The following is a 20346-nucleotide window of genomic DNA, read 5'->3' on the forward strand; positions in this document are numbered from 1 at the left end:
ATGTGGCTCTACCTCCACGTTTGTTCATACTTAACATAAGTCACAACAAGATATACGGGTCACTACCAAAGGAGATTGCTAACATGTCGACATTCGATGCGAGTTATAATCGTCTTTGTGGCGCGATTCCGAGGGGGTCTGAGCAATTTGGAGCTGTGGCGTTTTCTCACAATAAGTGTCTTTGTGGTTCACCATTGCCTCCTTGCAAATAGCTTGTTCAAAGTCAATAGTGATCATAGTTCGATAGTAATCAGTATCAAAACTGTCCTTGTGACTTCTTTTAACATTATTTAAATTTCTAATGTGGTCCATTTAATTTACGAATCTACAATTGCGTACATGTTTTCATTTTAGAGTCGGTCTAATTCCGAAGGTCTAGTTATAATTTATAACTAATAAAAATTGTCCATATTTTGTTTATTTACCGCTGATTAAAATATCTCTCATGCAGAATAAAAAAATGTAAATAAATGATTGAGACGGGGAATACGTAAAGGCCTGAAACAAAGTCCAATTAGTAGTATGGTAATGACAAGTTGTACTCGTCCACAAGTGCCTGTGACCATAATCAATATGGTGCAATATAACAGAAATATGGTACAAAAATACATAATATAAATAATTAAATATTAAATATTCAAGAACCATCATGCAGAAAAAACAAACAAATCAAGTATAAAATTTTAGTATGTACAATATTGTTTTCAATTAATTAAATTAACACTATAAATATTTTGCACCTTGATTTGTTACATATCATATTCTTAATAATACAACAAATGGATCAAATAAATCATACAAAAAATTCATACCTATTATTCATAATAATAATTCTTTTTAGCTTTATTATTGGCACACAACAATGCAATCCAAATGATAAAAATGCCCTCCTACAAATCAAGAGCCAATTAGGCAACCCGTCCTCACTCGACTCATGGAACCCTAACACGGATTGTTGCACTTGGTCAAATTTTGACTACGCCTTGGTTACAGTCAATTGTGACAACCAAGGCCGCGTCACAGAATTATCCATCCAATTTGGTGATGACATTTTCGCTAATTTCCCACCCGCTATAGGTGATCTATCGGCGCTCCAAGTAGTCCAATTATCGATCATGCCTCACCTTACCGGGCAAATCCCTGGCTCGGCCATTTGTAAGCTCACTAACTTACGGTCAATAACTCTTGACACGACCAACATGACCGGCCCAATTCCGGATTGTATAGGCCAACTTACCAAACTAACCTATATCCAACTCTCGAGGGTCGGACTAACCGGTCCAATCCCTCGGTCCTTGGTCCAACTCCCGAACCTCCAAGAAATTAACCTCATGTACAATAAATTAACCGGTCCAATTCCTAATTTTCCGACCCAAGGGAATAACATTTCCAGTATAAGCCTTAATAACAACAATTTATTCGGCCCAATCCCGGCATCTCTCGGCCTACTATCCAACCTCACCTTGCTTAGTCTCCGGTCCAACCAACTTTACGGCCCACTACTTTCGTCATTTGGACAATTATCGACCTTACGTTGGCTCGATTTATCTTACAATCGATTCTCTGGGTCGATCCCAGACAGTTTCGGGTCATTGACCGACACAATCTACCTCCAATTACAGGGTAATGTACTAACCGGCCTAATCCCTAAGTCACTAGGCCGGGTTAGTACAACATGGATCGATTTATCGACCAATTACTTAATTGGGGACGCGTCTTTTTTATTTGGAAAAAATAAATATTGGACCGAAAAAATTAATCTAAACAACAATTTAATAAGTTTTAATATGTCCAAAATCGAGTTGCCGGAACGTATTAGCATGCTCAACATAAGTCATAATTACATTTACGGTACGTTACCTAAGGATTTAGGGCGATTATGGTCAGTTGATGTGAGTTATAATCAATTATGTGGTCCAATTCCTAGTGATTGTGATAAGTTTGGTGCTAATGCTTTTGCTCATAATAGGTGTCTTTGCGGTTCGCCTTTAGCGGCCTGCTAGTAAATTTCGACGTAACTATATACTCCTCGGTTCTGATCATATGTTTACATTTGATTAAAATATGATTTATAGAAAGTGAAAAATGTAAGGATAAATTGAGGGAGTATGAACTTGTTTGGCATGGGTGTAATATTATATACTGAGTATGAAATAAATTATCGTGTTTTAGTAGAGCAATTTAATATATTACATATAATGCATCGAATAACCAACTCAAGGGTCCACTCTTAGCCTCATTTGGACTAATCTCGAGCCTACGTTGGCTTGACTTATCCAACAACCAACTCATCGGTCAAATACCTGATACCTTTGGCCCATTAACAGATTCAATTACCCTACTATTGCACGGTAACAACCTAACAGGCCCATTACAAAAGTCCCTAGGCCAACTTAAACCAACATGGTTGGATCTTTCCAACAATAGGCTCACCGGAGACGCCTCGATTTTATTCGGTTATGACAAAGGTTGGGTTGAAAGAATTTTTATTAACAATAACCGATTCAAGTTCAATTTATCAAATGTAATCTTACCTGAATCTATGACCATACTTTATAGTTTTTTTTAATATACTTTCTCCATTCAACTTCACTCTACCACTTTCCTTTTTCACGTTTGTCAACGCGTGTTTTACGCGCTACATATCGTTAGCTACGTATTTGCAAAAAATATAAAAGTTAGATATTTTTAATGTACTCGTAAAGACGAATTAAACAAGATATCACATGAATATATTTTCACTTACGTATCGAGAGAAAATTGAAATTGAATACTCACTCGTGAATAGTGTTCAAAAATGAAATTGGTAGAGTGGAGTTGAATGAAGGTAGTAAGTCACAATAATATATATGGTTCATTGCCTCAAGATTTAGGTAAAGTAAGGAATGTTGATGTGAGTTATAATCAACTTTGTGGCACAATTCCAAGTGGGTATGATCAATTTGGTGCTAGCTCTTTTGAGCATTAATTGGTCTCCCTTGTGACGGGTTACCATTTGTGGCGGATATTTTGTGAGTTAAAATGGTAACAAAATGGGTTAGTGGAGAAAGGGGCCCACATGAATAGTGTTGCAGAGAGAGAAAAAGTGGGTACTTTGTGAGTTAAAATGGTATCCGTCACTCAAGAGTGACGAATATGTGCTGTCACAAACAAGAATTTGTGTTTGAGCATAATAAGTGCCTTTGTGGATCACCATTAATTGCGTGTAACTAAGCATATGGTTTGCCTTCATCCCTTCATTATATTGAAAATTGAAACTAGTGAAGTACAAATTAAACTTCATTCAGGTGTATCATATTACTGTACGTCCTAAACGATGAGAATATAACTTTTATATTTCACTTGGATTATGTTTTGTTATTCACGGGAAATATTGCCGATTCCAACTTTATCATTTATTAGGGAATACGGATAACGCAGTATACCAATTTTACCAAAGAATTTGATAAACAGTTATTCGATTTACAATAGGTGCATGGGTGATGGGTCCTTTTTTTTTATCAAAAATGATAAAGACTTCTTTTAACAAATCATACATTGTAAATTTAATATCGTCGTATTTCTATATATTGTAAAGTAACATCTAAATTAAATCTCCCCTACTACTAAGAGAATAAAAACTCTTAGTAGTTTTCCCGCCTAAAAAAATAACTCTCAAAACTATACCTGGAAACAATATTACATTTATATTTTACCTTTTTTGCAAGAAACAATCATTATCCCTAAATTATTGTACAATCATTTCCATAAATGTTATCTTTCATTAATTACAGTCTAAAATTACGCAAATCTTTTTTTTATATTATCCTTCATCAGTTAGACTCTAAATATGATTTTCTAAAGGACGTAACAAATTTTTATGTATTTTTTTAATAAAAATAAAAAATAAAAATATTAGTTACTTATTTTTAAATTGTCGTTTTAAATGTGTAGTATACTGTTTTTACATGTTTTCGTTATAAGGTAATACACATTTTAATTAGATCTTACATCACTTAATTGTACTTTAATGTCATATCATGTAATGATATAACATTATAGTGTTATTTCTAACAGTAAAGTAAAAATAGTTTAGACACAAATAACTTAACTTAAAGTGTCTTTTGACAGTAGTAAACTTTCGTTTTCTACCTCTTACTAAGATTATATTTAGCATTTCGTACATTATAAACTGCAAGTATAGTTAATTTATGCAATTAATTTAATAAGAAAGTTTCTTTATAAAACAAATCTAAAAATACTATACTAGTTTGACATTAAACAAAGTTAAACTTATGAAATATAAACCGATAAATAACACATTTTTTTTACTGGTTGATTAAAACAGCTGTATTAAATAACTAACTTAGTTGTGTTAAAAACTTAGTTATTTACCTCATTTCTTAATCATGAGATTAGAATTACAATTTCAACCCAAGAAAATAGAGCAAACTTCTAAGTCAACCATCGAAGTGAAATAATTTTATAACATTATTTCCATATGCTAGATCGAAACTAAATTACGTAAAGTCGTAAACCATATACTAATGTAAGTCAAAGTCAAGTAAATGAATCAACGAGATGTACTACACTCATACTTCATTAAATTGTTTTTAATGAATTAAATTAACACTATAAATATTTGTACCTTGAATTGTTACATATCATATTCTTAATAATACAAAATATGGATCAAATAAATCATACAAAAAATTCATACCTATTGTTCATAATAATAATTCTTTTTAGCTTTATTATTGGCACACAACAATGCAATCCAAATGATAAAAATGCCCTTCTTCAAATCAAGAGCCAATTAGGCAACCCGTCGTCACTCGACTCATGGAACCCTAACACCGATTGTTGCACTTGGTCGAACTTTGACTACGCCTTGGTTACCATAAATTGTGATAACCAAGGGCGCGTCACAGAATTATCCATCCAATTTGGTGACGATATTTTTGCTAATTTCCCACCCGCTATAGGTGATCTATCGGCGCTCCAAGTACTCCAATTGTCAATCATGCCCCACCTTACCGGTCAAATCCCTGCCTCGGCCATTTGTAAGCTCACTAACTTACGGTCAATAACTCTTGACACGACCAACATGACCGGCCCAATACCGGATTGTATAGGCCAACTTACAAAACTAACCTATATCCAACTCTCGAGGATTGGACTAACCGGACCAATTCCTCGGTCCTTGGTCCAACTCCCGAACCTCCAAGAAATTAACCTCATGTACAATAAATTAACCGGTCCAATTCCTAATTTTCCGACCCAAGGAAATAACATTTCCAGTATAAGCCTTAATAACAACAATTTATTCGGCCCAATCCCGACATCTCTCGGCCTACTATCCAACCTTACCCTGCTTAGTCTCCGGTCCAACCAGCTTTCCGGTCCACTACTTTCGTCATTTGGACAATTATCGACCCTACGTTGGCTCGATTTATCTTACAATCGATTCTCTGGATCGATCCCAGATAGTTTCGGGTCATTGACCGACACAATCTACCTCCAATTACAGGGTAATTTACTAACCGGCCTAATCCCTAAGTCGCTAGGCCGGGTTAGTACAACATGGATCGATTTATCGACTAATTACCTAATTGGGGACGCGTCTTTTTTATTTGGAAAAAATAAATATTGGACCGAAAAAATTAATTTAAACAACAATCTAATAAGTTTTAATATGTCCAAAATCGAGTTGCCGGAACGTATTAGCATGCTTAACATAAGCCATAATTACATTTATGGTACGTTACCTATGGATTTAGGACGATTATGGTCAGTTGATGTGAGTTATAATCAATTATGTGGTCCGATTCCTAGTGATTGTGATAAGTTTGGTGCTAATGCTTTTGCTCACAATAGGTGTCTTTGCGGTTCGCCTTTAGCGGCCTGCAAATAAACTCGTATGTAACTATATTTATACTACCTCATTTCCGATCATTTATTTACATTTAATTAAAGTATTCTTTACAGAAGGTAAGAAATGTAAATGATAGATTGAGGGAGTATGAACTTGTTTGGCATGGGTGTAATATTATATACTGTATGAAATAAATTATCGTGTTCTAGTAGAGCAATTCAATGTATTACATACAATGCATTGATATGATTTCTGAGTTAATTTTAATGCGTCTTTATGTGATATGTGTATGGCTTTGAATCGCGAAGAGTTTTGAGCTTTAGCTGTAAGTTTCATTATTCAAGAATATAATACATTAAATTGAATGTTTGAAACAATAAACAAAGCAGCACAGATTTGAGAAATTAATTCATAATGGAATATAAACTTGAGAAAAGGATTAAAATTAGTAATATGCATTAAATAAACAAAATGCGGGGATAGCTCAGTTGGGAGAGCGTCAGACTGAAGATCTGAAGGTCGCGTGTTCGATCCACGCTCACCGCATTATTTTTTTAGTATAAATTTGTCAGACCTCAATATATAGTAATTATGATGCCTTAATAAAACAAACAGCGGGGATAGCTCAGTTGGGAGAGCGTCAGACTGAAGATCTGAAGGTCGCGTGTTCGATCCACGCTCACCGCAATTTGAATTTTTTTTCCATTTTTTTTTTTTGAAGAATATTTCACTGATTACGTCACAGATTTAATAAAGATTAACACTATGATTCATCACAAAAGATTAATAATAATACAGCCACTAGCACAAACACGGTACATATCATGAGAAACGTACCACAATTAAATATAACACACATTATATAAGCACAAATACTTGTGTAAAACCGTCTTACACAAGACTAACTAGTACAGAGTATATAAGAGCATGTGGCACGACCGGTGATCAAACATGGTTGTGATCAGTAGGCTTGGCATAAGAAGGAGGTGCAGGGGAAGTAGGATATGAACCGGGAGGCGGAGCCGGAGGTCCGAAAACATGAGAATGAGCTTCTTGTCTACCTCTTTTTCTTCCGAGAAAGTAACACCCAATTCCCATTAGTATACACAATAATATCAATGGCAGTGATATCACTACCACCAAACCCATTTTTCTACTGTATTATTTTCGAGATAAATTAACGAGAAACGATGAAAATAGAGAGATTCGAACAATGTGGTTGAGATGTTAATTGAATGAATTATGAATGAAGGATTTATATAATGCCGAAAAAGATGAAGAAGAATTGATACGTTTACTAAAGTACAAGGGTGTCACGTTTTATGGTGCTTTGGAAGTTATGTTATGTCCAACTTTTTGAGTTTTTATTTCAAAAAAAATGTTGTTACAAATAATGGTCATTGGTTAAGTGCTCAAATAAACGTTCTAAAGGTAACGGATACTTTAGTATGGGGGACCTCGTGTTCTATGAGTGTGAAGGGAAAATAATCGAGAAATGACGGTATTTTCTTTGATTAAATTATTTGTTTACATTTGATTGAAGATATTGTAGCCTATCGATTTACCAATTATATAGCCTAAAGAAACGATGGCATTCTCTCCGTCTCAATCATTTGTTTATCTTCCTTTCAACGTTCTGTAGAGTGCAAATATGAGCCTTTTTTTTTAACGGCGGTAAAGAAAGATTTTCCTATACTACAATTGGTGTTGGATTCATATGGTCCAATGCACTTATACTACTAATATCGTAAGCTAAAACGAAAAAGTAACTACATCAGTTAACAAACACATGTTGATTGTGTACGGGCTGGCTGAACACGGAATCCAACATCTTCATCCTCAACTTTCTTGAAGGGACGAACTGAACTGGCCAATTCATAGTCCAAAACATCACTCATCTTGAAAGTCACAACTTCGAAGAAGTGCAAATATGAGCTAGATATAACCATAAGGTCGATAAAATTGTTTGTCCCAAGTTACACAAGATTGAATCCAGTTGTATTTTAGGTATATTTACAGGCACATTACTCACTGATAAATATTCACAATGGTTGTTTAAGAATACTAGTTGGTTGCCCTCGACCTAACGGTCGCGGTATCCGATTACGTTAATTTGATCTTTATCTCCGAGATTAAAGTTGTAATTGTCTAATCTTTAGATTGACTTATGTTGACTTTAGCATATTGCCTATTTTGGGTAAATTGTAATTCAATTTTCCCATTTAATAGACCACATCAATTTTCTCATAACATAAAAAATAACCCAAAATCAAATAGAATTTGAAACATTCAAACAAACATCTCTTTTGTATTCATCCTCGTCTAAATACATGTAAATGGTCGTTTCGCCATATTAGATAGCTATAGAAACAACGAAGCAAAATACGTTTGAGTTTAGACTAAGCAATGTTAGAGTTTAGCAATAGGTAAGGTACAATTTTACGTCGAGATAGGCTTGGCCATTGAATTATGAGTGCAGTAGATACTTTCGTTGTTCTAAACTACATGCTAAAGGCGCTCGCTTTACAACTGTTTACAAACTGCACAAATCACTTGTTAAGGGATCGAGGAGCCCAATAATCACTGAAAATCGCGAAACCCATCGACAACAATAATCGGAAGTTGCGAGAATGGTTACCAAGATGAGTGAAGTTTTTATAATTTGGGGCAATGAATGATCCGGGAGGTTGAGATTAGGATAAGAAATGTCTTGGACGGGTAGGATCGTGAACAATTTACATATGAGAGGTGCTTTGTACGGCTAGGATCGTGCACAATTTACATGTGAGAGGGTGAATGAGTGGCCTAGATTGAATGGCCAAGCACTATTGCTAAGGACTATTCATAAGAGCATCACTATTCATAAGAAAAAAAGGGCAACTTCTTACATTTTAAGAGAAAATTTAAAAAATCAAAAAATTAACTTATTTATAATTTCTTAGTAAATAATAATTGAAAAGTAAGTGAGAGGTTTTGGTGGGGTAAAGAATGTGGGAAATGATTAGAATTGTTGGAAAGTAAAAAAATGATTGGGTTGGTGACCTAGGTCGTGACTTTCTGCTTGGGAGGGTAAAGTGGGTCGAGATTAATAAGATGTGATTAAGAGTGAAATGGGATGGTGACCTAGTTAAGGCGACCCTTGCTTGGGGATGGTCTAATAGTAGATGATTTAGACCACTAAGGATATGAAAACAACCAGATTTGTTCATGTTGTTGGCAGTGAAAGTGAAGGTTTTGGTGTTAAAATTGCAGTTGGAGAGGGATATAATCAGTTGTGTGTGTGGTCAGGATGGATTTTTGCGCAAAAAAGAAGTGCCTAGGATGGATTTGTTGACCAAAGAGGAAAAGGAAAAATTGACCACAATGGATGGACATGATCGCGCTATGGGAAAAGTGTATGGCCAGGATTAGATACTATTCCTAAGAGCTACTACTATTCATAAGGGAATGCACTATTGTTAAGCTACAGTAAGGCAACTTCTCACATTTTAAAGGAGAAGGAATAGACAAATGAATACGGGTTCAAATCCCCGCTCCACTAATTGTCCCCTATGACAAGAAATTTCCAGCTATACTTAACTTTGCTAAAAGTTGAAGAATTTTCTTAGTTGTCTCAAATACTAGTAAGCACCATGCCAGATTGCCACCATTACTGTTATCTTTGATCACAAGAAAGGTGAGAACATGCTAGAAAAGATGAACTGTTAGCATATTATGGAAGAGATTCCGAAAGCTTATTAGATTAATCAGTTTCTACTTTCTATATCATTTTATCAACATTACTGCATCGTTTCTCATCAAGATTGATGTCGATACAACTGTGAACTTGTCAAGGTCGTCAATATCAAACCATATAAGAAATTCACTTGAAATCGGTACAAAATAACCATTCTGAATGAAATTGCATGCAGTGCAGTTTTAACTGTGGTTATTATAGCTGTATTTTGTTTCATAGCTGATATTACAGCTTCTCTGATTATTTTAAAAACGCGTGAAAGAATCTGTAAATGACAATATCATGACGATCTGCCAAGGTGATTTAGACAGGAATCGTGCAAATCATTTACCGAGTATCATTCAGGATGTCTTCGTGAAAAGATTGCAGTATGCATGATTGCATGTACACATGAACTGAAACCCTTGTTGACTCGGAATGTATTGCAGAAAAGCTTGTGGGAGAGAAATCATCACCTGAAAGTAACTCCCAATTCGATTCAGAATGTACGTTCAAACCCTCCAAAAATTGTTCGACAACTGCAGGCTGTGAGTCTTGTAAAAGACGGTCTAAACTCTGCATTCAGTCATAGATTTAATGAGTTGGTATCAAATGTAAGACCTTCTCGTATAAGTTTTTGTGAACTGCGGAACATTTTGCTGCAGAACTAAGCTACCAATAGTCTCCACACGAACATTTCCCGTCCTCAAATCTGTGAAATCTATTATTATCTCTCACAATAATAATCCTTCCAGTGCACTTTGACATGAACTTGATTGCAGTATGACAATCGCCACAAACCCGCAAGTTTTTCATAATCCGAATAGGCCTATCAGGTGGAAACCTGATAAGCGCAAACCCAATTGCCAGTCTTTCACTATGATGCTGAATCGCTTGCTTCTTAGCATCATCATCCATTTGTTGCAGCACATAACTAGTATCAGCAACATATCCAGCCGCCTCCATTTCCTCCATCAATTCCGTCAACTTCTGATATATTTCATTCGCCATAGGGTGGCGTCTATCCCCAGAAGCGAAAGAGTGAACTTTATTTCCTTCTTCCACCCAGCTTAACCCTGTTTCCTTCTTAACGCCGCTATTCCTAAGCATCATCCTAGCTTTGGCAGCATCTGCAAGTCTTCCGGCAGCCATATAAGCATTAGTTAAGATCACAAAAAGGCCAGAACTGACATTTCCAAACTCGAAAACCCTGTCAGCAGCATACGCTGCTAATTCAGTGTTGCCGTGTAACCGGCAGCCAGTCAAGAGAGCGCCCCAGACACACTCTGTCGGTTCTATTGGCATTTCCTTTATGACGGAAAGGGCCTCTTCAAGTTTTCCAGCTCGGGCCAATAAATCGACTAAGGTGGCATAATGCTGGTGTCCGGGTTTAATCCCGTACTTCTCCATCATGTTAAAGTAAGATTTTCCTTCCTCGACTAAACCTGCATGACTACAAGCGTAAAGCAACGATAAGAATGTGATAAAGTTGGGTTTTGTCCCTTTATTTTCCATTTGACGAAACAAATCTAGCACCTTTGATGTATGCGCGTGTTGAGCACACGCAATAAGCATTGAATTCCACATCCCGACATTTTTAGTCTTTATCTCATCAAACACGCGATAAGCACCTTCAATGATCCCACATTTCGAGTACAACGATATCAAACCACTCCCTACAAAACTCGACGAATCATAACTCTTTTTCAAACATAGTCCATGAACTTGCCTCCCTAATTCCAAAAGCGTCGAATTCCCACAAACATGAACCACACTCGAGAACGTAAAATCATTAACATCCACTCCTTTCTCCAACGCACTCTTAAACAACAGAATCGCTTCCTCATTCTCACCTAATTGAGCATACCCAAAAATCATCCCACTCCAAGACACCACATTTCTTTGAGGCATTTCATCGAACACCTTCCGTGCATCCCAAATCCCACCACATTTCGCATACATATCAACCAACGAGCTACCAACAAACAAATCCGACTCGTACCCAGTACGCAACACAACCCCATGAACCATCCTACCGATATCAACCCTCGCAAGAACCCCACACGCCTTCAAAACGCTAGGGTACGTATGATCATCGGGTCGAAACCCGTCAACAATCATACGCCGAAAGAACTCAAGAGCAATCAAAGGAAGCTCATTTTGGGCAAATGCAGCAATCACGGGGCTCCAAGTAGCGGTAAATTTGAATTGGGTTTCTTCAAAAATTTGGCGGGAAAATTGCGGAAGTTGTAATTTTGAATAAAAGTTAATTAAATGATGGGAAACAAGAGGGATTGATTGAAAACCTGATTTGAGAATATGGGTATGGAGTTGAAGGCCTTTCGGAAGAACCCGAAACCGAGTGAAGGAATGTAAGAGGTCGCAGATATGGCGAAAGTTGTTTCGATCAATTAGTGATTGGTTTAATGGGTTTAATGGAGATTTTGGAAGAGATGATGAAGATGGTAGTGATTGTTTGGAGTAGTGTTGAAGCATTGCATTTGGGGAAGAAAATTGTTGTTCTTCAAATGGTGTTTGTGTTTGTATTTGAGAAGGTGATCATGGCTAAATGGCTAATCCATTAGGCTTAATTAGAGGTGATCAAATGTACGTTTGGGTCGGATATGGGTTAGGCTCGACTCTTAAGTTTAGTTTTTGGTCCAAAATATCGAGTTAGCGAGTTTGTGACTGATTAATGGGCCAGACTTAATAAATAAATTTTGTATTGGATATTTTAGATGGGTGTAATAGCCAAGTTAATTGTGAGTCGCAAATTAATTATAATTATAATTTAACTGGTATAGATCTCGTGTTAATGCGCGTTTTTAAAATAGAGATATCAGGAAATTTAACAATTACATCATTGGTATAACTCCATTTGAATTTTTGCCCTATTCTTTATGCATTAATTTTATAATTTTCACAAATCAGATTTTTAATCTCTTCTTCATTCATAAATCAAAAAAAAAATCTGAAACTTGGAGAAATTGTTAACAATCTTCGGTTTGTCATGTGTGTTATCGCCCTTGTGAGTCTATCGTCATCTACATGTTTAGTTAAGTATCTAATTTTAATAATAACCTTAATCCTATTGTTATTGGTTAATACAAAAATTCTCTAAACCTAAATGAGTACAACAAATGGCATATGCTAGGCAATGAAGAATGTCTTACTAATGTGTCTTTGTTTATGCGCGTTTATCATTCGCGCTAACTTGAGTACAAACGAGTAGTTTAAAGTCAGGTTGATCATCGTCCTCCCTAATAGTACTCCTCTATAGGTTGATCCTAATAGGGGTCTGTACACGCAAAACGTAAGACACGGATGAATATGGATTAGTGGAGACCAGGCTAACGAGGAGGGGACGTGGTTGTGATAGGACAAGTTTGCTATGAAGGGCATTTTTTTTTACTAGACCGTTCACTATGTTTTTATGGACAGAAAATTGGCGTCAATATGTCTAGTTCTGACCTTGTCACCTTTTAAACACCCATATGTATTTATGTGATTATTGACATTTACTAATGATTTCTCAGAGATTACCCATCCAATAATATATTCGGTATAGTGAATTAACTCACTAAAAACGAAATCCTAAGATCCTTAAATATAATGTTATCCCTTAAAACAATCACACAAGTCAAAAACTATAACATAAAGTACACTCAAAATCTAATTTGAACAATTTATAATGAGCTAACTCAACAAAATAATGTCCCTAAATCTAACATTATCCCTTCAAACAATCACATAAAACAAAACTTATAACATAAAATACTCTAATTAAGATCTAAATTGAACAATCTAATTGACCAAATCATGACAAACCCACTAATCCACAATACCCAATAAATTATCAAAAAGAAAAATTCAAAGAAGACCCTACAATTAAGGGTTTAAGACCTTTTAAACAACCATAGTTAAGCTAACCTAAACCAAACTACAACATCAAATCAAATCCAAATAAATAAGACAAAAAAAAATCTGTAAATTATTAACTACTCGTATAAATAATCACACACCCAACAAATTTCAGGTTTTTTTTTGGAGCTCATTTTTTCTCTAAAAAAATATTTTTATTATTAAATACAATTTCTAAAAATGAGAAAAAATCAAATTCCAAAAATATAGGCTATACCCCATTAATTTTACTGGTTGTTTATTGTTTTTCCTCAAACAAATAAAGACAAAGAAACAAAAAAAAAAAGGAAGAACAATTAAACAAGAACAACAACAACAAAAATAAAGCTTGAAGTTCGAGATCTTCCTCAGATCCGAGCTCTAAAGCGTATGTTTAATTTTTTTGATCATTTTATTTTGTTAAAGTTTCATTTTTTTCATGAGTTTTTGTTTAATTGTTATAATGTTGCTTGATTTAATGTTTTATTTGATTATTGTTAGAAAGGTTTGAACTTTATGCATTTTTGTTGCTTAATTAGCTATTTTATTTTATATTTTAATTGTTATTTTGTAAATTTTCAATTTTTTTTCATGGGGTTTTGTTTAATTTGTTATAATGTTGCTTGATTTAATTATTTTAGGTAATTATTGTTACAAATGTGTAAACTTTCTGCATTTTTACTGCTAAATTAGCTGTGTTTTGCCCTAATTTTGTTGTTAACTTTGTAAATTTGTGATGTAAAGTTGATTTGGTGTTCTGGGTATGTGAGAAATCAATCAAGGTTTGATCTTTTAGCTGGCATTGTTAATTCCCTACAAATTGAAGTTCTGGGTATTTGATTTTATGTAACATTGTGTTTGATTGTAATTTCTGGTTAATGGGTTTGCACTTTGCATGTTATTTTGGGAATTTGAATTTTTCTTATTATGTAAATTCATGCATCTTGGGTCATTCAGAAACCGCCTTTTTGTAATGCTAACATAAGGGTAAAGTTGTGTACATCCGACTTCCTCAGTCCCTCTTATCCTGTAATTGCAGGAGCTATTTAGGCACTGGGGTGATGTCGATGTCGTATGTAAATTTGAGCTTCTATTCTTGTAGTCAATTTAAAATTCTTACATAGATTTAATCATCCCTTTCGAGTTATTGTGCTACTCGGTTATAATTCATGACATTATTTTTCTTGTTCATTTCTACATTTATTTGTTTTTTGGGGAATAATTCTAATTGGAGATGAATCCGAAAAAAGCTTGGTAACTACTAGAATATGGAATATCCTTACATTTTGAAAGTTGTAACCTTTCCAACACATTTTTCTTTCATCTGTTGAATTTTGGTAAAGTAGAACTCATGATCTATATTTATATTCAAACCTCCTTAATTTTCAATGAACAAAGCTCATTTACCCGAAACATTTGACTTTTGTACCTAGTGTAGAAGGGATTTTGGGGTTTGACGTACGCAACCTTACCATTTGTATAGCAAAATAGCCTTTTTTTTTCACATTTTTCTTTCATCTGTTGAATTTTGGTAAAGTAGAACTCATGATCTATATTTATATTCAAACCTCCTTAATTTTCAATGAACAAAGCTCATTTACCCGAAACATTTGACTTTTGTACCTAGTGTAGAAGGGATATTGGGGTTTGACGTACGCAACCTTACCATTTGTATAGCAAAATAGCCTTTTTTTTTCGTGTTGGTTGTTGATTTGTTGTGAAAGATTGTAACTTTTTGACCGATTGTAAATTTTTGTTGTTGTTTTATTTATTGAAAGAGGCGGTTTTCTTTGTGGTTTAGGAATTCTTCAACCATTTGCTGTTCTTCTATCTTATTTTTTTACATTTCGCGATCTTAAAATGTCAAATTATGCTTTGTAAGGCTTTAGAAAATTTTGAATGTTTCTATCACGGACCTTTTCTGTATAGTTTTATAATTGTGTTGATGCTTAGATGAATTGACCGCGGTTGATTGATTCCAACTTCATTGCTTTGAAACCTTTTCTCAAAAAGGATCCCAAATGCCTCTTAAATTTGATTTACTAGGAGGAAATACGTATTTGGGATCCTGCTAATTACTTTGATCTTACTTGGTTTGTTTGAATTCCTGTGATTTGATTACTAACATAAATGAACTCTTGGATGTAAGCAATTCTACAAAGAATAAACGATCACGATTAGTGTTGTACATAATCATTTCCGTATACTTTGGGTCCTGCTGTACTTATATTCTTATAAGGGTTTGTAACCCATTTGCATGCTCGACATTGTTCCTTTTAGATTCTTGTGTAATTTTTTCGGTCATTAAGTTATGCAGGGAATTAAGTAACATTTTGATCTTATGTGTGCAGTACAATGGGAAGGGATATCACAGGTGTACGTGGAGAGCAGAGTAACTCACCTTATGCCAAAGTTAGACCGAAAATTGCTGCAGAAAGCAACCAAGAAGTTGATCCTAGCTCATCTGAAGAAAACAAGGAAGTTAAAGACTGTGAGGTAAAGGAGTGCACATCAGAGGCCCCCCGAGCGCAAAATAGTATCAGTTCTGAGTCGGAAAATCCCGAGATGAGATCTCCTAAATCCGAGGATCAAAAGTCTAGCTCCCCTGGAAAACCATCATCTTCCACTGAAAACTTGAAGATAAAGAACACACCGCAGAAGCCATCTGACGTGACAATTGATAAGCAAGTCTGTGGTAGCCCAAGCGCTGTTGAAACCCCTGTTTCTCCATCTGGAAGAAAGTCCAAGTCTCCTGATTCTTCTGGCAAGAAATCACAAGTCAGTGTACGTATCTCACGATCTCAGTGCTCGACTTGGATGTTGTTATTTATGATATAACAGTTGTTCTCTTAGATGAAGTTACAACTGCTTTATTGAGGTGGCATTTGGGTTATTTCGCGTTAGTTCGCTCGGTTTAAGGTCGGGTCATGACTCATGGTGGGTTCAAGTTTTGTCAGGTCAACATCGCTCCTCTGGTCGGGTCGTCTTAGTCTCACTTATGACTTGCAGTGATGTAGGTCACAGTTGTGGTATTTTGAAGTCAAGTATGCTGGAAAGTTGTTTAAAGATACTGTAAATCGCTATGCTCTTACTGATTCAGTGATTCTGTGTTTGACTTCTGTATTTTTTTTTTTAAAAGGAGCTCTTTTTGCGTCATTATGCATAGTATTGAAAGAGTTAAATTCACACAACTTGAAAATTTTAACTTCTCAAGTATATAGCTTATATTTATTTCCTGCCTTTTTTTAAAAAATCTTTTTTGCTTTTCGTGTTTGTATAGTTATTCACACTGGTCTCTTGAGAAAATGTTAATAAAAATGTGTCGATATTATTTGCCTCTGCGTGTGCCTCATCTTTTAGAGAATTTATTATTATTATGACAACCTGGAGAATTTATTTGTACTGGTGGAAAGCTGAGAGTTCATATTCAGTCTTTGGTAGTTTGGCATTAATTTGATTCGGAACTTGTGGTTTGAAAAAACAAATCAACGTTCTAGTTAATTCTTTTGAAGAGAGCTGAGCCTTGATTCCTGTATCAACTATTAATAATTTGTTTGAAGAAAAAATAATTTTTTTTGTTGTAGTTTGTCTGAAAGGTAATGGAGGTGGTCGATAGCTTTTGGGCCTTTTTCTGGTGGAAGGCCAGAAGTGGTGAGTGGCTGGGTATTTGTCGAGTTGGAGGCTTTCGATGAGCGTTTGGGTGGTGGTGGGGTGGGTTAGAGAAAAGTAGTGGGTGGGACAAAGGGGTGTTAATCTGGTTATTTTTAAACTTGGTAAATCATAACATTCCTAAGCTTACCAACATTCTGAGATACACAGAACCTATTGGAGTATTCAGACGGCTCAAAAAGGAAGAGAGGGAGTAACTAACAATGCTTTTCAACTAAATATCTGTTTTATACTCTGTAGTTGATAACTATTTGGGTCAATTCTCACGTTTGGCAGCTCTGATAATGTCGTAAACCTTTCTACTGTCTGCAGCCAAGTACTCCGATCATGACAAGAAAGCTTGTAGACGAAGAGGATAATTGGTCCATGACATCTTCGTATCCTTTTCTTTATTTACATTCTATTGCCTCAGCTTATTAGTCGTAATTTCACAATTGTAATTTTTGTAGCCTTAATTCCAGCAATGAAATATGATGTTTAAAGATTATGGCAAGAAGTTCAAAATAAATTTAAAAGGCAAAAGAATGTTCTCAGAGACGTAAATGCTTTTCCTATATAAGTTGGATATCCTGCTTGGAATGTCATCAGTAACAAGACTTAGTTAGCGGTTCACTTGTTATAACAGATAAATATACAATGATGAGAGTAAATATTCTCATTTCTTAGAGTTGGTCTCCCTTAAGACGGGTTATTTTGGTCTGAAAATAATACGGGATTTTGAGACTATTTTACAGCCAAATGTGACCACTTTTGGAAAACAAGTTACCATAAATTGTAACACTAGATGGACCATTGTGGTTACATTTGACCATAAAATAGTCACAAAATCCCGTCTTTTTGTTAAGATGAAATTATCTGTCTGAAACAAGAATTTGTGCATTTCTTAATAGTCGGAATTTTACTCCTGAAAGTTTGAATATTAAAATAGTTTGATAACATTTTTAGACTCCTAAAAATCCATGAAGCATGTTAATTCTTAACCTGAAGTAGTGCATCGGTTCGGACTACGAGATCCAGAACTACTGTTCCAGTAGCCCCTTCATTTTCGATATCTGACCGCTTACAAAAGCGAAAAGAGGTGAGCTTCTGATTTTTTTTTTTCATACTCCTTGGTTTAGACAAACTCAGAGTCTTGATATTATTAATTTTGACGTTTCTCATCGTAGTACTATGCAAAGTTAGAGGAAAAGCGTAAAGCTCTAGAGGCAGAGAAACGGGAGTATGAGGCAAGGACTAAGGTATAACATTTGTCTTTTGTCATTGTTTAAAAATGTTTTATTTTCAGAATTCTTAGGATCGTTGTGTTAATGAATAGGAAAGACTGTGTTCTTAGAGACTACGACATAAAATCATTGTGATTCCTCGCAAAAAGAAAACATCAAGAACCCTAGAAAAGGAGTTATTACTCTGTAGATAATTTCCATGATTTCCTTTCAATCATTGTGATTTTCAGGAAGAGGAAGAAGCTGCTATAAAGCAGCTCAGGAAAAACATGAAGTTCAAGGCTAATCCAGTTCCGAGCTTTTATTATGAGAAGCCTCCACCCAAGAAGGAATTCGCGAAGGTACATTGCAACTCTTTTTAGATCTCATTATCTCTCTTTTGGTTGTGTTATTGGAAGTTCCCTCTCAATGTGTGTCAGCTGGATTTTTATTTTGTGATTATGCTAAGCGCTATCAGAAGTCGGGTTTCATAAAATTCTTTCAATTTCATTTGCTTTCTCTTCTCCTTAGCCTCTAAGTACATTCCATTCTCCTTCCGCCACTTACCTTTGGCTCGTAGCACCCTAAACCAACCGTTCATGCAGTCATACTCATGCCCCTTCTGAAGTTTCCCAAGGGTATAAACCTATGACTTGCCAAATATGATCATTTTATTCTTCGCTCTTTAAAACAGTACATTGATACTACTCTTCTCATGATGGTATCTTCTTACGATGCCCTACTCTTCTTTTCATACGCCATTTATGATTCCAACTCATGCTATAGCCGGTAAAGTTCTTAAGATGTGATATTCCTGACCTGAGATTGAAACTCGTAAGCACATAATTGTTCCTTACGACTGTTTACACAAAAAAAAAAAAAACATTCCTTTTTCAACTTTGTTACGTTGTGCTTTTTTTTTTTTCTTTTCAAAGAATCGAAACTAGATATTAGACTGACATTTGCCTGTCATCTGTTGGGAACTACGGTGCGGTATGTTTGTGGTGTCTCTTAATACCATAAGAAATAAACCCTCCTAAGTCCAAACAACCAAAGTGAAACTCGTAACATTTCAAGCTCTCACCATGTGGATAACCTTGGCTTTCATTTGTTGGGTATAAATAACCGACTTTCATATTGAATTCTACCCTAGCTTCCAACAACTCGGGCCGTGTCACCCACTTTTGGTCGTAGAAAGAGCTTCAATGATGCAGTAATCAGGTCCTCTCCTGAAGAAAAGGTACTTGGACGTTCACTCCGACACAGCCTAGGCAGTCAAAGTCAAAAGGTACGCGCGACACTGACTAGCACACCTAAGAGGAAAGACTCGCTAGTCGGGAGTGCCTCCAAACCCAAGGACCGGTTGAAGTCGGTAAAGGAGACGACAAAACAAACTCCTCCTAAGATCACTGATCAGACCAACCCAGACATTGCTGTTCATTCTTGATCTCAGTTTGCTTACTGTTTTAGATTTGGTTGAGCTTTGGGAATTTATTGATGTTAGATTGTTTCTTTCGAAGAAACGAAAGCGTGAGGAAGGCGAAAAAGGGTGCATGACCAGAAAAAAAAAAAAGACATTTTCGCTTGAGCCTTCCTTTCTATGTTTTATGTTTAACTTGATTTTTGACTGAGTTTTTGCAATGTTTGAAATATGTGCTGTATATTTCTGTAACTTATGTTAGTACATATCATAACCATATAAGAAGAATTGCCAAACCCTTGTACTTTATGTTTGATTGTGAGATCAATGATGATGGAACTAACCTCTTGCTTTAGACATGGATTTGAGTTTATTGCCAACATCTGGCATGCAAAGTGGAATGAGATTATTTCTCGACTTAGAGCGGTTTGCATGCTATCACGTATGCTCAGAGGTTCACCGCGTGATAAAGAGGTAGCGATTGCGAGTTTCCTAATAAAAAAGGTGGAATGAAATTGATCTTATCTGCAGAAGGTTTTATATAATAATTTGGGTGATTATTAAAGCATGCTTACTTTTGATCTCG

At 35.5% G+C, this 20346-nt stretch overlaps 3 protein-coding genes and 2 non-coding genes across 6 annotated transcripts; 3 read left to right on the top strand and 2 right to left on the bottom strand.

Moving 5' to 3' along the window:
• Positions 1 to 6327: 6327 nt before the first annotated feature.
• Positions 6328 to 6400, top strand: TRNAF-GAA (transfer RNA phenylalanine (anticodon GAA)). Its single transcript has one exon. It is a non-coding gene; the product is annotated as a tRNA-Phe (tRNA).
• A 68-nt stretch (positions 6401 to 6468) lies between these two features.
• TRNAF-GAA (transfer RNA phenylalanine (anticodon GAA)) lies at positions 6469 to 6541 on the top strand. The gene has a single exon. It is a non-coding gene; the product is annotated as a tRNA-Phe (tRNA).
• Positions 6542 to 6696: 155 nt separating this feature from the next.
• Positions 6697 to 7209, bottom strand: LOC141622727 (uncharacterized). The gene has a single exon (XM_074438729.1). The coding sequence runs from the start codon at positions 7001 to 7003 to the stop codon at positions 6800 to 6802; it is 204 nt and encodes a 67-aa protein (XP_074294830.1). The 5' UTR covers positions 7004 to 7209; the 3' UTR covers positions 6697 to 6799.
• Positions 7210 to 9702: 2493 nt separating this feature from the next.
• LOC141619689 (putative pentatricopeptide repeat-containing protein At5g52630) lies at positions 9703 to 12162 on the bottom strand. Its single transcript, XM_074436709.1, has one exon. The coding sequence runs from the start codon at positions 12063 to 12065 to the stop codon at positions 10242 to 10244; it is 1824 nt and encodes a 607-aa protein (XP_074292810.1). The 5' UTR covers positions 12066 to 12162; the 3' UTR covers positions 9703 to 10241.
• Positions 12163 to 13506: 1344 nt separating this feature from the next.
• On the top strand, positions 13507 to 20119 carry LOC141619691 (protein WVD2-like 3). 2 transcript variants are annotated; one of them, XM_074436711.1, is made up of 7 exons: positions 13507 to 13857; positions 15821 to 16247; positions 17451 to 17515; positions 18129 to 18216; positions 18305 to 18376; positions 18592 to 18702; positions 19494 to 20119. In XM_074436711.1, exons 2-7 carry the CDS (start codon positions 15825 to 15827, stop codon positions 19785 to 19787), a joined length of 1053 nt encoding a protein of 350 aa, XP_074292812.1. In that variant the 5' UTR covers positions 13507 to 13857; positions 15821 to 15824; the 3' UTR covers positions 19788 to 20119. The 2 variants fall into 2 exon arrangements, with proteins under 2 accessions (XP_074292812.1, XP_074292811.1); XM_074436710.1 differs by having other exon boundaries at positions 13575 to 13857; positions 15821 to 16253.
• The last annotated feature ends 227 nt before the right edge of the window (positions 20120 to 20346 follow it).

This window comes from Silene latifolia, chromosome X (assembly GCF_048544455.1).
Source record: "Silene latifolia isolate original U9 population chromosome X, ASM4854445v1, whole genome shotgun sequence".
NCBI classification, from domain to species: domain Eukaryota; kingdom Viridiplantae; phylum Streptophyta; class Magnoliopsida; order Caryophyllales; family Caryophyllaceae; genus Silene; species Silene latifolia.

Bases quoted from the DNA above. Each gene is read 5' to 3' on its own strand.
- LOC141619691 (XM_074436710.1), top strand. From the start codon at position 15,825: ATGGGAAGGGATATCACAGGTGTACGTGGAGAGCAGAGTAACTCACCT. The intron at 17,516-18,128 runs GTATCCTTTTCT...AACCTGAAGTAG, and splicing joins AATTGGTCCATGACATCTTC to TGCATCGGTTCGGACTACGA. The intron at 18,703-19,493 runs GTACATTGCAAC...ATTCTACCCTAG, and splicing joins CCAAGAAGGAATTCGCGAAG to CTTCCAACAACTCGGGCCGT.
- LOC141622727 (XM_074438729.1), bottom strand. From the start codon at position 7,003: ATGGGTTTGGTGGTAGTGATATCACTGCCATTGATATTATTGTGTATA.
- LOC141619689 (XM_074436709.1), bottom strand. From the start codon at position 12,065: ATGCTTCAACACTACTCCAAACAATCACTACCATCTTCATCATCTCTT.